This window comes from Myxocyprinus asiaticus, chromosome 39 (genome assembly GCF_019703515.2).
Source record: "Myxocyprinus asiaticus isolate MX2 ecotype Aquarium Trade chromosome 39, UBuf_Myxa_2, whole genome shotgun sequence".
NCBI classification, from domain to species: Eukaryota; Metazoa; Chordata; class Actinopteri; order Cypriniformes; family Catostomidae; genus Myxocyprinus; species Myxocyprinus asiaticus.
The window spans coordinates 29978157-29991481 of NC_059382.1; the positions used below are offsets into that span (position 1 = coordinate 29978157).

The 13325-nt window shown below is 40.4% G+C and overlaps 1 protein-coding gene across 3 annotated transcripts in view; it reads left to right on the forward strand.

Annotated features, from left to right (window-relative positions):
* LOC127430026 (microtubule-associated tumor suppressor candidate 2-like) overlaps positions 1-13325 on the forward strand; it is a 55306-nt gene that overhangs the window by 26652 nt on the left and 15329 nt on the right. For 2 of the 3 annotated variants that reach the window (XM_051679436.1, XM_051679437.1), the window contains 3 exons: positions 11454-11520; positions 11962-12176; positions 12908-13013. In XM_051679436.1, the coding sequence (XP_051535396.1) occupies positions 11454-11520; positions 11962-12176; positions 12908-13013 (388 nt within the window). Of the gene's footprint in view, positions 1-8637; positions 8749-11453; positions 11521-11961; positions 12177-12907; positions 13014-13325 lie in introns of those variants that run through there. The other variant, XM_051679439.1, reaches the window with a different exon arrangement.

A 13325-nucleotide genomic window follows, 5' to 3' on the forward strand; every position in this document is an offset into this window, starting at 1 on the left:
CTTTCATTAAATGGACCTACAGAGCTGAGATATTTTTCTAAATTTCTTTGTTTGTGTTCTGCAGAAGAAAGAAAGTCTTAATTTGAGAACTTCTTTTATTGGAACCAGATTAAATAAATAACAGAGTAAATTTGATCAAAATTTTATAATTTATGAGATGTTATATTTCGTGAAGATAAACAGGAAACTTTTGGCTGCTGTAAGATAGTCATAAGATAAGTGGGTTTTTGTTACAGGCAAAAATAAATAAATACAATTTGAGCACTGGTGAACCATCTGCAATAATGTAATGAAATATTTGCTATTTATTTGTTGCTTAAAAACATTTTTTTGTCAGGATACGTGGCTTCTTTTGAATGGCCTTCAATGGAATTAGATGCCTTTGTCGCTAGTAGCACAGAAATTACACCCTGCACCTTTAAAGAAGAGCTAAATTACAATTTTCTTTTACCTAATTTATTGCACATAGAACAGCAAATAATTACTACTATCAGAAGAATTATATATAAAATATCCTGACCCAACATTCCCAGTGGAAGCGTTTATCAGACAATGGATGCATGCTTGTAATTTGGTTTATTGGTCTTCCTCTATATCTCCATCATCCACCCCTCCTCCTTCCAACATCCTTGAGTGTGTGTGTGTGTTTGTGTGTGTGTTTGTGTGTGTGTGTGTGTGTGTGTGTGTGTGTGTGTGAGAGAGAGAGAGAGAGAGCAGCTTAGGGGTGGTCCCAAGAATTGTCTGTGAAATTGCAGTCTTACAGTACTCATTGTTGCTGTAGACAGTAGGCTATGACACTCAGCTCAGAGTGAGGTAAGGACATTTATTGGGGCAGTTTTGCCTTTTTAATGCCACGCTTGTTCTGTATCCCCCAATCTCTCTGTCCTCCCCTCCCCGTCTTTCCTCATTTCTTTCTCTCTCGGTGTGGTGTGTGTATGGTATTCCCCTGACAGGTTTTTATGAAGCTACGTTTAGCCCTAGCATGGGCCAATGTTGCTGTAATCTCTCTCTGTGTCTCCATCATACCTGCTGTTGGGATACTACGGTAAAGCAGTTGCAGCTTCAGGAATACCACATATCGGTTTATGAGAGTGTATTAATTAAGCTGCTTTCCTGCTCTGATTTGTTTACTAAAGTAAAATATTTGGTGATTTATGAATCAAACCTTGTTTAGCTTATTCTGCAGTCATGTTTTATGTAGTTTGTGATTAGACGATAATATATACACTATATTGCCAAAAGTATTCGCTCACCCATCCAAATAATTGAATTCAGGTGTTCCAATCACTTCCATGGCCACAGGTGTATAAAATGAAGCACCTAGGCATGCAGACTGCTTCTACAAACATTTGTGAAAGAATGGGCCGCTCTCAGGAGCTCAGTGAATTCCAGCGTGGTACTGCGATAGGATGCCACCTGTGCAACAAGTCCAGTCGTGAAATTTCCTCGCTACTAAATATTCCACAGTCAACTGTCAGTGGTATTATAACAAAGTGGAAGCGATTGGGAATGACAGCAACTAAAATGACAGAGCGGGGTCAGCGGATGCTGAGGCGCATAGTGCGCAGAGGTCGCCAACTTTCTGCAGAGTCAATCGCTACAGACCTCCAAAGTTCATGTGGCCTTCAGATTAGCTCAAGAACAGTGCATAGAGAGCTTCATGGAATGGGTTTCCATGGCCGAGCAGCTGCATCCAAGCCATACATCATCAAGTGCAATGCAAAGCGTCAGATGCAGTGGTGTAAAGCACGCCGCCACTGGACTAGAGCAGTGGAGACACGTTCTCTGGAATGACGAATCACGCTTCTCCATCTGGCAATCTGATGGACGAGTCTGGGTTTGGCGGTTGCCAGGAGAACGGTACTTGTCTGACTGCATTGTGCCAACTGTGAAGTTTGGTGGAGGGGGGATTATGGTGTGGGGTTGTTTTTCAGGAGTTGGGCTTGGCCCCTTAGTTCCAGTGAAAGGAACTCTGAATGCTTCAGCATACCAAGAGATTTTGGACAATTCCATGCTCCCAACTTTGTGGGAACAGTTTGGGGATGGCCCCTTCCTGTTCCAACATGACTGTGCACCAGTGCACAAAGCAAGGTCCATAAAGACATGGATGAGCGAGTTTGGTGTGGAAGAACTTGACTGGCCTGCACAGAGTCCTGACCTCAACCCGATAGAGCACCTTTGGGATGAATTAGAGCGAAGACTGCGAGCCAGGCATTCTCGTCCAACATCAGTGTCTGACCTCACAAATGCGCTTCTGGAAGAATGGTCAAAAATTCCCATAAACACACTCCTAAACCTTGTGGAAAGCATTCCCAGAAGAGTTGAAGCTGTTATAGCTGCAAAGGGTGGGCCGACGTCATATTAAACCCTATGGATTAAGAATGGGATGTCACTTAAGTTCATATGCGTCTAAAGGCAGATGAGCGAATGCTTTTGGCAATATAGTGTGTGTATATATATATATATATATATATATATATATATATATATATATATATATATATTATATATATATATATACATGTGGTGTGAAAAAGTGTTTGCCCCCTTCCTGATTTCTTATTTTTTTGCATGTTTGTCACACGTAAATGTTTCAGATCATCAAACAAGTTTAAATATTAGTCAAAGATAACACAAGTAAACACAAAATGCAGTTTTTAAATGAAGGTTGTTATTATTAAGGGAAAACAAAATCCAAACCTACATGGCCCTGTGTGAAAAAGTGTTTGCCCCACCTGTTAAAACATACTAACTGTGGTTTATCACACCTGAGTTCAATTTCTCTAGCCACACCCAGGCCTGATTACTGCCACACCTGTTCTCAATCAAGAAATCACTTAAATAGGACCTGCCTGACAAAGTGAAGTAGACCAAAAGATCTTCAAAAGCTAGACATCATGCCGAGATCCAAAGAAATTCAGGAACAAATGAGAAAGAAAGTAATTGAGATCTATCAGTCTGGAAAAGGTTATAAAGCCATTTCTAAAGCTTTGAGACTCCGGAGAAACACAGTGAGAGCCATTATCCACAAATGGCGAAAACATGGAACAGTGGTGAACCTTCCCAGGAGTGGCCGGCCGACCAAAATTACCCCAAGAGCGCAGCGACGACTCATCCAAGAGGTCACAAAAGACCCCACAACAACATCCAAAGAACTGCAGGCCTCACTTGCCTCAGTTAAGGTCAGTGTTCATGACTCCACCATAAGAAAGAGACTGGACAAAAATGGCCTGCATGGCAGAGTTCCAAGACGAAAACCACTGCTGAGCAAAAAGAACATTAAGGCTCATCTCATTTTTGCCAGAAAACATCTTGATGAACCCCAAGACTTTTGGGAAAATACTCTGTGGACAGACGAGACAAAAGTTGAACTTTTTGGAAGGTGTGTGTCCCATTACATCTGGTGTAAAAGTAACACCGCATTTCAGAAAAAGAACATCATACCAACAGTAAAATATGGTGGTGGTAGTGTGATGGTCTGGGGCTGTTTTGCTGCTTTAGGACCTGGAAGACTTGCTGTGATAAATGGAACCATGAATTCTGCTGTCTACCAAAAAATCCTGAAGGAGAATGTCCGGCCATCTGTTCGTAACCTCAAGCTGAAGCGAACCTGGGTTCTGCAGCAGGACAATGATCCAAAACACACCAGCAAGTCCACCTCTGAATGGCTGAAGAAAAACAAAATGAAGACTTTGGAGTGACCTAGTCAAAGTCCTGACCTGAATCCTATTGAGATGCTGTGGCATGACCTTAAAAAGGCAGTTCATGCTCGAAACCCCTCCAATGTGGCTGAATTACAACAATTCTGCAAAGATGAGTGGGCCAAAATTCCTCCACAGCGCTGTAATAGACTCATTGCAAGTTATCGCAAAAGCTTGATTGCAGTTGTTGCTGCTAAGGGTGGCCCAACCAGTTATTAGGTTTAGTGGGCAATCACTTTTTCACACAGGGCCATGTAGGTTTGGATTTTGTTTTCCCTTAATAATAACAACCTTCATTTAAAAACTGCATTTTGTGTTTACTTGTGTTATCTTTGACTAATATTTAAACTTGTTTGATGATCTGAAACATTTACGTGTGACAAACATGCAAAAAAATAAGAAATCAGGAAGGGGGCAAACACTTTTTCACACCACTGTATATATATATATATATACAGTATGTTTGTGTGTGCAGTATGTGTGTGTCCATGTGTGTGTGTGTGTGTGTGTGTTCTCAGGAGATAGAAACATGCTGTCTTTGCGAGGGAACACAACCCATCCTGACCGTTGACACTTGATGCACCTAATCTGATGTTATGATGTAATTGTGCTGTTTCACTTTTGATGTTTATTGGCTCATATTATTTTTTCTTTTTAATAATTTTATATACAAAATCAGATGCATATGATTGCATGCATGTTTAAATGTATATTTACACTGACTGCAGATAATCTGAAATATTAATTAGTAGCTTGAAAGCATTAATGACATCAAACTAGATTTTTGTGCTACTTGCCTAGAGTGTTCTGGGTGGTTGCCAGGATGTTGCTAGGTGGTTGCTAGGTGGTTGCTAGAGTGTTCTAGATGGTTGCTAGGTGGTTGCCAGAGGGCTGCTATGCAGTTGATAAAGTATTCTTCTGAGTGGTCTCATCTCTATGCGGCCGTTGGGATGTTCTGAGTGGTTGCCATGGCGTTGCTATGCAGTTGCTAAAGTGTTCTGAGTGGTTGTCAGCATATTGCTATGTGGTTGCTAGGGTGTTTTTGGGTGGTTGCTAGGTGCTCTGGATGGTTGCTAGGTGGTTGCCAGGGCATTGCTATGCAGTTGTTAAAGTGTTCTGGGTGGTAATCACGTTTCTATGTAATATACAGTTGTTCATCAGGTGTCCGAACAAAATTGTGTATTGTCAACTCCTGACCGCAAAAGATCTACACAGCTCTGTCATGCAAATCTATTGAAACCTTATTACAGTCGTGCGTCCAGGTCAGAAGCCTTTGTCCAAGGTGCAGAAGTGAAGTCCGTCACGCTGGTCACAGGAAATGTGTCCGCCTCTTCCTCACATATGGGGTCAGCTTGAGCTGAGGAGGGGAATGTTCCTGATGACTGTGTTGTCCAGCCTCAGCTTCGTAATTCAGAAAAATTGGCACAGTTGGAAAATATGTTTGGGCATTTGTTGAAGGTAAACCATGTAGTGAATGTCTCAATGAAATTTAAAATATACCAATTGAATGATCCAATAACTGAAAGAGAAGCATTGGCATTAATTTGGCATTTCAAAATTTGTATGTATATGTGGATGGAGGTTCTGTACCTATGGTGGTGTTTTCTGACCACAATCCACCTACATTTTTACATTCTTTACGTAGCCCAAACCAGCATCTTATTCACTGGGCTTTGTTTTTATTGCCGTACAGTCTGGAGATCCATCATATTCGCGGGGTTGACAATGTTATGGCTGATATGTTGTCCTGTTCCCTGACTGAATGATTTGCCAGTTTGTCTGTCTTCTCTCTCTCTCTCTCCCTCTCTCTCTTTGCTTTCCCATGTCCTACTTGTTCAGTGTTTTATCAGGGCACCAGAAAATTGCTGGAGGATGGGGCTGTGGATTGGCGAGTGGTTTGAGCAGACTGTGATGTCAGCTGGTTGAGAGAGTGACCAAATTATTGATCCCCACTTACCCAAATTCCCTTGACTGCGCACGACCGATGGAGCAGTGCAGACAGTGATACGATGCCAGAAGAAAACATAAGTTTAGGAGCTGCCTCGTATCTAAACTAATAGACCAATTAACTAATCTTAACCCTGGTCTTCAGTACGCCCACATGCAGCTCAACTGCTAATCAGTCTACCTGCGTCTGATGCACCAAAAACAATAAACTAAAATAACAAACCAAAATAACAAACAGCGTTAATCGCTCTGTTGCCTAGCACAGGGTTTTACGTAGCTCTGGCAGTCTAAACCGCACTTAACCTTTTCTCCAGCAAACGTAACCCAATCTCGCACTCACCTTAATTGATTATGTGCATCAAAAGCCCAACCCTCGTCAAGGTAACAGAACCTTGACCGCAGGATGATCTTAGCATTCCCCAATCATTAAATCCATGCAGCACTACCCAAACCCAAATAGGCCCAATTTACAATCAATCAAATACCATTAAATGATTGACTTGCCAATTAGTAAACAGGCCCACCCAAATATTTCAAACCAACATCAACACAATACCTCTTACGTATTGTGTTGTGAAAAAACAAATATTCCCAAGGGCATTACTGACCTGATCCCAGCTACAATCTCGGACTATGAGCCCCCATATGTTACTCTGCCTTGAGCCACCCTGCTCTGTGACTCAACTCTGTAGAGTGAAAATGTGACAACACCATCTGGTGGACAAAATTGAACAATTATCACCAGGGCCGTAACATATGCAGTTGCTATAGTGTTCTTCTGAGTGGTTATCACATCTCTATGTGGCCGTTAGGGTGTTCTAGGCCGTTCCTAAGGTGTTGCTAGGTGGTTTCTAGGATCTTCTAGGTGGTTGCCAGGGTCTTATTATGTGGTGTTAAGTGGTTGTCAGCATATGTCTGTGTGGTCGCTGGGGTGTTTTGGGTGGTTTCTAGGGTGTTGCTAGGTAATTGCTAGGGTATTCTGAATGGTTGCTAGGTGGTCACTAGGGTGTTGCTCTGCAGTTGCTAAAGTTTTCTATGTTGTTGTTGTTAGCCTGTTGCAATGTGGTTGCTAGGGTGTTTTGGGTGGTTCCTAGAGTGTTGCTAGGTGGTTGCTAGGATGTTCTGGATGGTTGCTAGGTTTTCACCAGGGTGTTGCGATGCAGTTGCTAAAGTGTTCTGAGTGGTTATCATGTTTCTATGTGGCCGTTAGGGTGTTCTGGGTGGTTCCTAAGGTGTTGCTAGGGTCTTTTAGGTGGTTGCCAGGGCGTTGCTATGCTGTTGCTAAAGTGTTCTGAGTGGTTATCATGTTTCTATGTGGCCGTTAGGGTGTTCTGGGTGATTCCTAATTCTGGGTGTTGCTAGGTGGTTGCTAGTGTCTTCGAGATGGTTGCCAGGGCATTGCGATGTGGTTGCTAAAGTGTTCTGAGAGGTCGTCAGGATATTGCTATGCAGTTGCTACAGTGTTCTGAGTGGTTGATATGCTGCGTTCCATTCAAAGTCGGATGTGGGATATTCTGACTTGACATCTCCGATCTTCCACCATTAGGCATTCCATTGTAGAGGTCTGAACGGGCCTTACAATTAAATCCATACCAGAGATCATCCGACCCTACCCTACCCAGTCCAAACAGTACCGTCAGATTTTCAGCCTGAACCCGACCCGAACCCAAAATTACTCACTCTCATCATAATTTTTTCTCCAAGCAAGTATTATTGCAATAGGCTGTCATTTAAATAAGCACCATAGGCAACATTCGTAACACCATTGTAACAGTAAATATACACAGTTTAACAAGGCACGGCGGCCCCTCAGCACACTAGAGCAGAAGGGAAAAAAACATTGGTTTACAGCTTATCAAGTGCCAAAACTTTGCTTGCCGCAGAACAATTTGCACCTGTCTGTTAGTGAGAGTGCATGCGCAAAACAAGTAAGATAGGCCTGATTATTTTTTTATTGATTACAAACCTGAATCTGACCCGAACCCGAAGTCATACTTGAAAAACTGACACGAACCCAGCCCGAAACCCAATGGTTTATCGGGTCCCGTCGGGACATGGTCAGGTTGCTGATGCTCACTTGGAAGATGACGTACAGTATAAGGAAACAAAACTGTAACACTTACATATATACAAATAAATAAATAAATACCCCAATCAATGCAAAAATAATACAATATTAAACATAAATAAATTGTTGGGGAATTGCAATATGAATTGATTTTTAATTCTGTATTTCTTTAATCATTCATTTATTTCTGTATGCTGTTCCGCATTTATTTTACCATTGCACAACATGCTAATGAGATAATGTCAACAGCATGTTCAGGCATCACAGTCAAACTATCGATACCATCCTCTCATCAGCATGTTACACAAAGGAAAAATAAATACGGAAATACCTACAGAAATAAATGAATTTCAGATTTGCACTAACTTTAACATTTTTGCATTTCCCCAACTGTTTTACATTGATTTATTTTGCATTAATGGGTGCATGTATTTATTTATTTATTTGTATATCTCCTCGCACATGTAATTATTTATATATTTATTTATGTTCAAACATACATTATGTATGTATTTAATTATTTATATAAGCACAGTATTTGTGTATTTATTTATTTATTTATGTATTATTTATTTATATAATTTAATTGCTTAGAAAAGTAATTGCTCACCTTTCCTCAACAAGCCTCATGATTTGAATTATCAATCAATCATGTCAGCAGCACAAATGGTATGGGATGAGTTAAGCTGCAAAGTGTAATACTCAGCTTAATACTTAGTAAGAGCAATAGTAAAAGTGATGCAAGCCCCACTAATAAGAAGTTCCATGTTTGATATGTAGGTGATTTGTATTATACAAGCATGTTCAGTGCTGTAGGTGTGTTGAGGTGTAACAGTGTTACACCCATCAGATTTATATTGTGTTTTATAGGTGGGGACAGAGTCCTTGAGACCGTCCTGCTCTCTCACTAATATAGACCTTCCACATCAGAAAATGAAAGCAGATTACTGTGGTGAGGAACAAGGAGTTGTATTCATGGTACTTCCTGGAGATCTGCGAGATATGTTGCGTGCTGGAGGAAAGTCTGATTGGGTGAGAGCTTTAACAGAGACACAGTGATGACATGTGGGCTTTGATGAGGTGATATGGTCTTGACCCTGCCGTTTGTTTACATAGAGGAGGTGTTGAAAAGTAAGTAGGGAAAATATAGTTAATAATACAGTTAGTAATCATTCAGTAGTACCATGATACATATATCAAAGTACCATTGTATTACCTTCTGATACCATCACTGTACCATGGTACTGCCACAGTACGTTTTCGTAAGCGTAATGTCTGTACCTGTTATTTATAGTTCACAGATGGTACAGTGAAATCTCAGCTGGCATTTGGAGGTGAACAAGTGTAGCATTCAATTCTTGCTAGAGTAAAATGCTGACTCATGCTTTAATGCTTTCACAGTCATCACAATGTTGTTTGATTATATCACTGTGGTGTAGATGTTTGTTATTATAACTTATGGAGCTATTCTTATCGCAACAAATATACTGTATATCAAGGTGTGTCATTAGGTTGTTAGGAGCCTGCCGCTTAAAGGCTTGAGAGTTTCACAGGCTAAAGTTAAGGAATATTTTTTGCTTTGTTTTTAACTATAAAACTGGTAGTTCTGGTCATGTATGCTGATGCACAATATAATAATCCAAAACACAGACCTGTTCATCATTGTACTTGTTGTATAGCAATATTTTGTCATATCAGGGACTATATTTTCTAGCAGAAGGATTAATAGTGTTATTTTGTTTGATCTTAATGTACAGCACTTTGGTCTACAAAAAATAAACTTGAACTTGAACTGTTATCGAGATCGACCAGTGGTCAACGTAATGAACGCCCCTGCCCTACATCAACCTCTACCGCTAAACCTAACCCTAACCTTCCCTCACAAAAATTAGCCGTGGTTTTACTGCAGTAATCATATTATCACCATGGTATTTTGTAGCAAAATCACAGTAATCACAAAATAAAAAATGGTTGCTATATTAACACCATATTACTGTAGTAACACCATGGTTAATTGCATTAAAACTATGGCTTCTGCCCAAAAACATGGTTGCTACAAATTTACTATAGTAAAACCATGGTTAATTTTACCTGGATCAAACCTTTCTCTTAACTTGTGACCAAACTGCTGTGAGAAAATCAACCTACATATTAATTTACATATGTCATGTAAGTAGTATTAAAGGAAATATTAATAGTGGAGACTGGAAACAGGATGGACGTCCACGCAAAAAAAGGACATCCACTCTGTTGTTATACCCCACATAACTGCAGCGACACTAGGATTGCAATTTGTCTTCAATTCCTGTGTTTCTACCAGATTATTGAAGTGCAAATATGTGTGGCATTTGCTATTTACACCTAGTGCAAACAGTCATTCCGTTATTTTAAATATTTTATTCAGGCCTGTAAGGAATACGTGTCCGCAAAATTGTGTATTTGTTTATTGAAGGTGCAGTATGTAACAATTTCCATTTTTTGCAAATGTGTGAATGGCTTGTAACGCAACTTAAAAAATGAGCCCTTCCCGGACTTCCTAGGTTGCCTATTAAATCCTGTAGACTGATTTTCATGCGAAGGAAGCGGGTCGGTTTTGCTGGGAAAATCCAAAGGATGTGAAGTTTATGCGCACTCCCGAGAGCCTTGCCTCAGACAGTAATAGCTTCTCATCTGCTATTCAACAGCAACAACAAAATGCAACACTAGGTAACTGTTATCTTAGAGATGGAATCAAGCAAACGTCCGGCTCCTACACAAACTCCGAGTAAGCCAAAAAAAACCATTAATCTGCTGAATCCCGTCTGGCTAAGCGGGAACGTGATCGTGGTCGAGCGAAAACTAGAGTGAACATCGGCAGGCATTTGATTCCTGGAGGGACCTTCGTTTTGGGAATCAAAACCGACCCTGAATTGGTGTTCTTCTTATTGGACAGGTAAGCTTACATAACTGCAAAGCATGTGAAATATAGTGCCATAAGGATTGATCTGTGTAATTTTAGCTAACTTGATCTTGCCTGCTAACGCTGACGAATTGCAAGCTACCTTGCTTCGTAACTTTCAAATAATTTCAACGATCTTCACTTTATACTAAAAGTCAGGTATACAGGATAAATTTAAGCACATATGCTGGTTTCTTGATCGTAGTTCAACATATGACATTCAAAACATACAATAGTGCAACATAACAGTGCAGTGCAACAGTAAACTGTCTGGTATAGTTCAGTAGTAGCTGTATGTGTGTATCAGTATGCTATGTTAGCTGATAAGTAGTTTTAGTTTAGTCTCAAAGTTTGTAGTAAAACAATCATAACTGTGTCATTTTAATAATGCTACCTCATCTGTCAGCATGATGCCAGTGAATCACGTTCAGTCTCTTTGTATGTTACATCATTGTTTTGGCCGATGCTCACTCGCTCGCATCCCTATGAGGTGTGTGCACGAGCACGAGCACGAGCACGAGCAACAAGTAGCTGGCTGCAGTTCACTTAATGGCCACAGGTGTCATTAATAACAAGGGTTTCTGAATCTTACATACTGCACCTTTAAATATTTGGGTGATTTGACCATGTTTTCAGCTACCTAAAGCTACCATTCTTAGCTCTATTTAACACATTTGATCATATTTAAATCTATTCCACACAATTTAAAAGATTTTCCATTTCACATTTGTGGAATAAATGTGTGCAGATTCCATGTAGGCCTTTTCATAACACATTTATGTATCTTTGTGTGTTGCAGAGTGAGAGTGGTGCTGTGAAGGAGAGGGAGTTGTCCCTGCAGTTAGCCAGGATCAGGAATGAAGTGGGTAAGTCTCTGACTCACAGTAAAAAAAAAAAAAAAAAAAACATTTAACAGTCATCTCATATGTGCCCACTCAACTGCAGCATACTCAGAAATGGTTGTACGAGGTCAAGCACTCACAAAATACTATATAGACCTTCTCAGATCTGTATTTGTGAACCACATTTTCCTCTTTCCCTCCACTCATATTTTCTCAAAATGTCATTTTTGTATTAGTGGTGTTTGCAAAGGCAAGCTTCACTATTACTTTTGCTCACACTTAAGATTAGGCATATAATAAAACATGCCAAAAAAAAAAAAAAATAATTCAATAGGTTTACATCCAAAACAACCCCAAAAAAACATCATAACACACTAAAAACCCACTCAGAACACCTTAGCAACCGTATAGCAATGGAAACAAAATGTAAAGATATTTTTCTATCTGCCATCTTTCTCTCTGTAGTGGTCGGTGTTCAGCGGTGGGAGCATCTGCAGGGTGAGAAGGCCCAACTGGAGCAGAGTTTTGAGCGGGAGCTGAGAGAACTCAAAGAGCAGCAAAAGAGGGAGCTCAAGGCCCTGCAGGAGAGACTGGTAAAGGAGCAGTGCTCTGAGATACAGCAACTCCAGCAACAGCAGAGCAACCACCTGGAGCAGCTCTGCTCCCAGCACCAGGAACAGGTGACACAGAGCACCTGAGACAGATGTTAAAGGAGTAGTTCACCCAAAAATGATCATTCTCATCATTTACTGACCCTTATGCCATCTCAAACTCTTATGACTTTCTTTCTTCTGTGGAACACAAACGAAGATATTTTGATGGAGATATTTGGTGTTTTTGTCCATACAATGTAAGTCAATGGGGTCCAAAACTAACAAGCTCCAAATGCATACAACTCATGTGGTTTATTCCATGTCTTCTGAAGCGATATGGTCAGTTTTGGGTGAGAACAGAACAAAATGTAACTCCTTTTCCACCATAAATCCTGGCAGCAGTCTCCTTGATTTCAAGCTTTACGCTTCCTCGTACTTGACGCATGTGCAGAGCATGTGCTGCGTGTGCACACGCAAAGAGCGTCAAGCGTGAGGAAATGTTATCGAGCTTCAAATCATGATCCCAAAAAAAAAACAAAAAACTTTGTTTGTGTTCTACAGAAGAAAGAAAGTTATATGAGTTTGAGATGGCATAATGATGAGTAAATTATTAGAATGATCATTTTTGGGTGAACTATTCCTGTAATACCAGGTGCACAAAGGGCCACACACACAATCTACTTTGGCTGTGACTTGTGTCTGGTGCAAGCATTTCTATAGGAGGTTGTTACTCAATGTTTTGTTTCGTGAAGGACTTTTTTTTTAATGCGCTGTGAAAGGCAAACTCTGATAATCTGACAGCTGATGTTTGATGTTAGTTTGAGGAGATGAGTGAGAATCATGAGACAGCCCTGATGGAGATGGAAGCAACTCACAGTGCCACTCTGGCCACACTACAGGAAGAACACACCAGAACCATCAAGAGTGAGTCCTGCTGACAGACAGCTTTATTTTTATTAACTTGGTGATTGATTTATGCTACTCAATACAATGGCATTCTAGCGTATTGTTTGCCTACAACTATATGGTATCTGTTTGGGGAAAGTCCTTTTCTGTTCCAGCATGACAGTGCCCCTATGAACAAAGCGAGGTCCATAAAGACATGGTTTATTGAACATCTTTGGGGTGAATTGAAAATGCCAGTTGTGAGCTAGGCCCCATTGTCCAACAAATTCTTGCAGCCATGTTACTACATACAATATAGTGGAAAGCCTTCTTAGAAGAGTAAAACCTGTT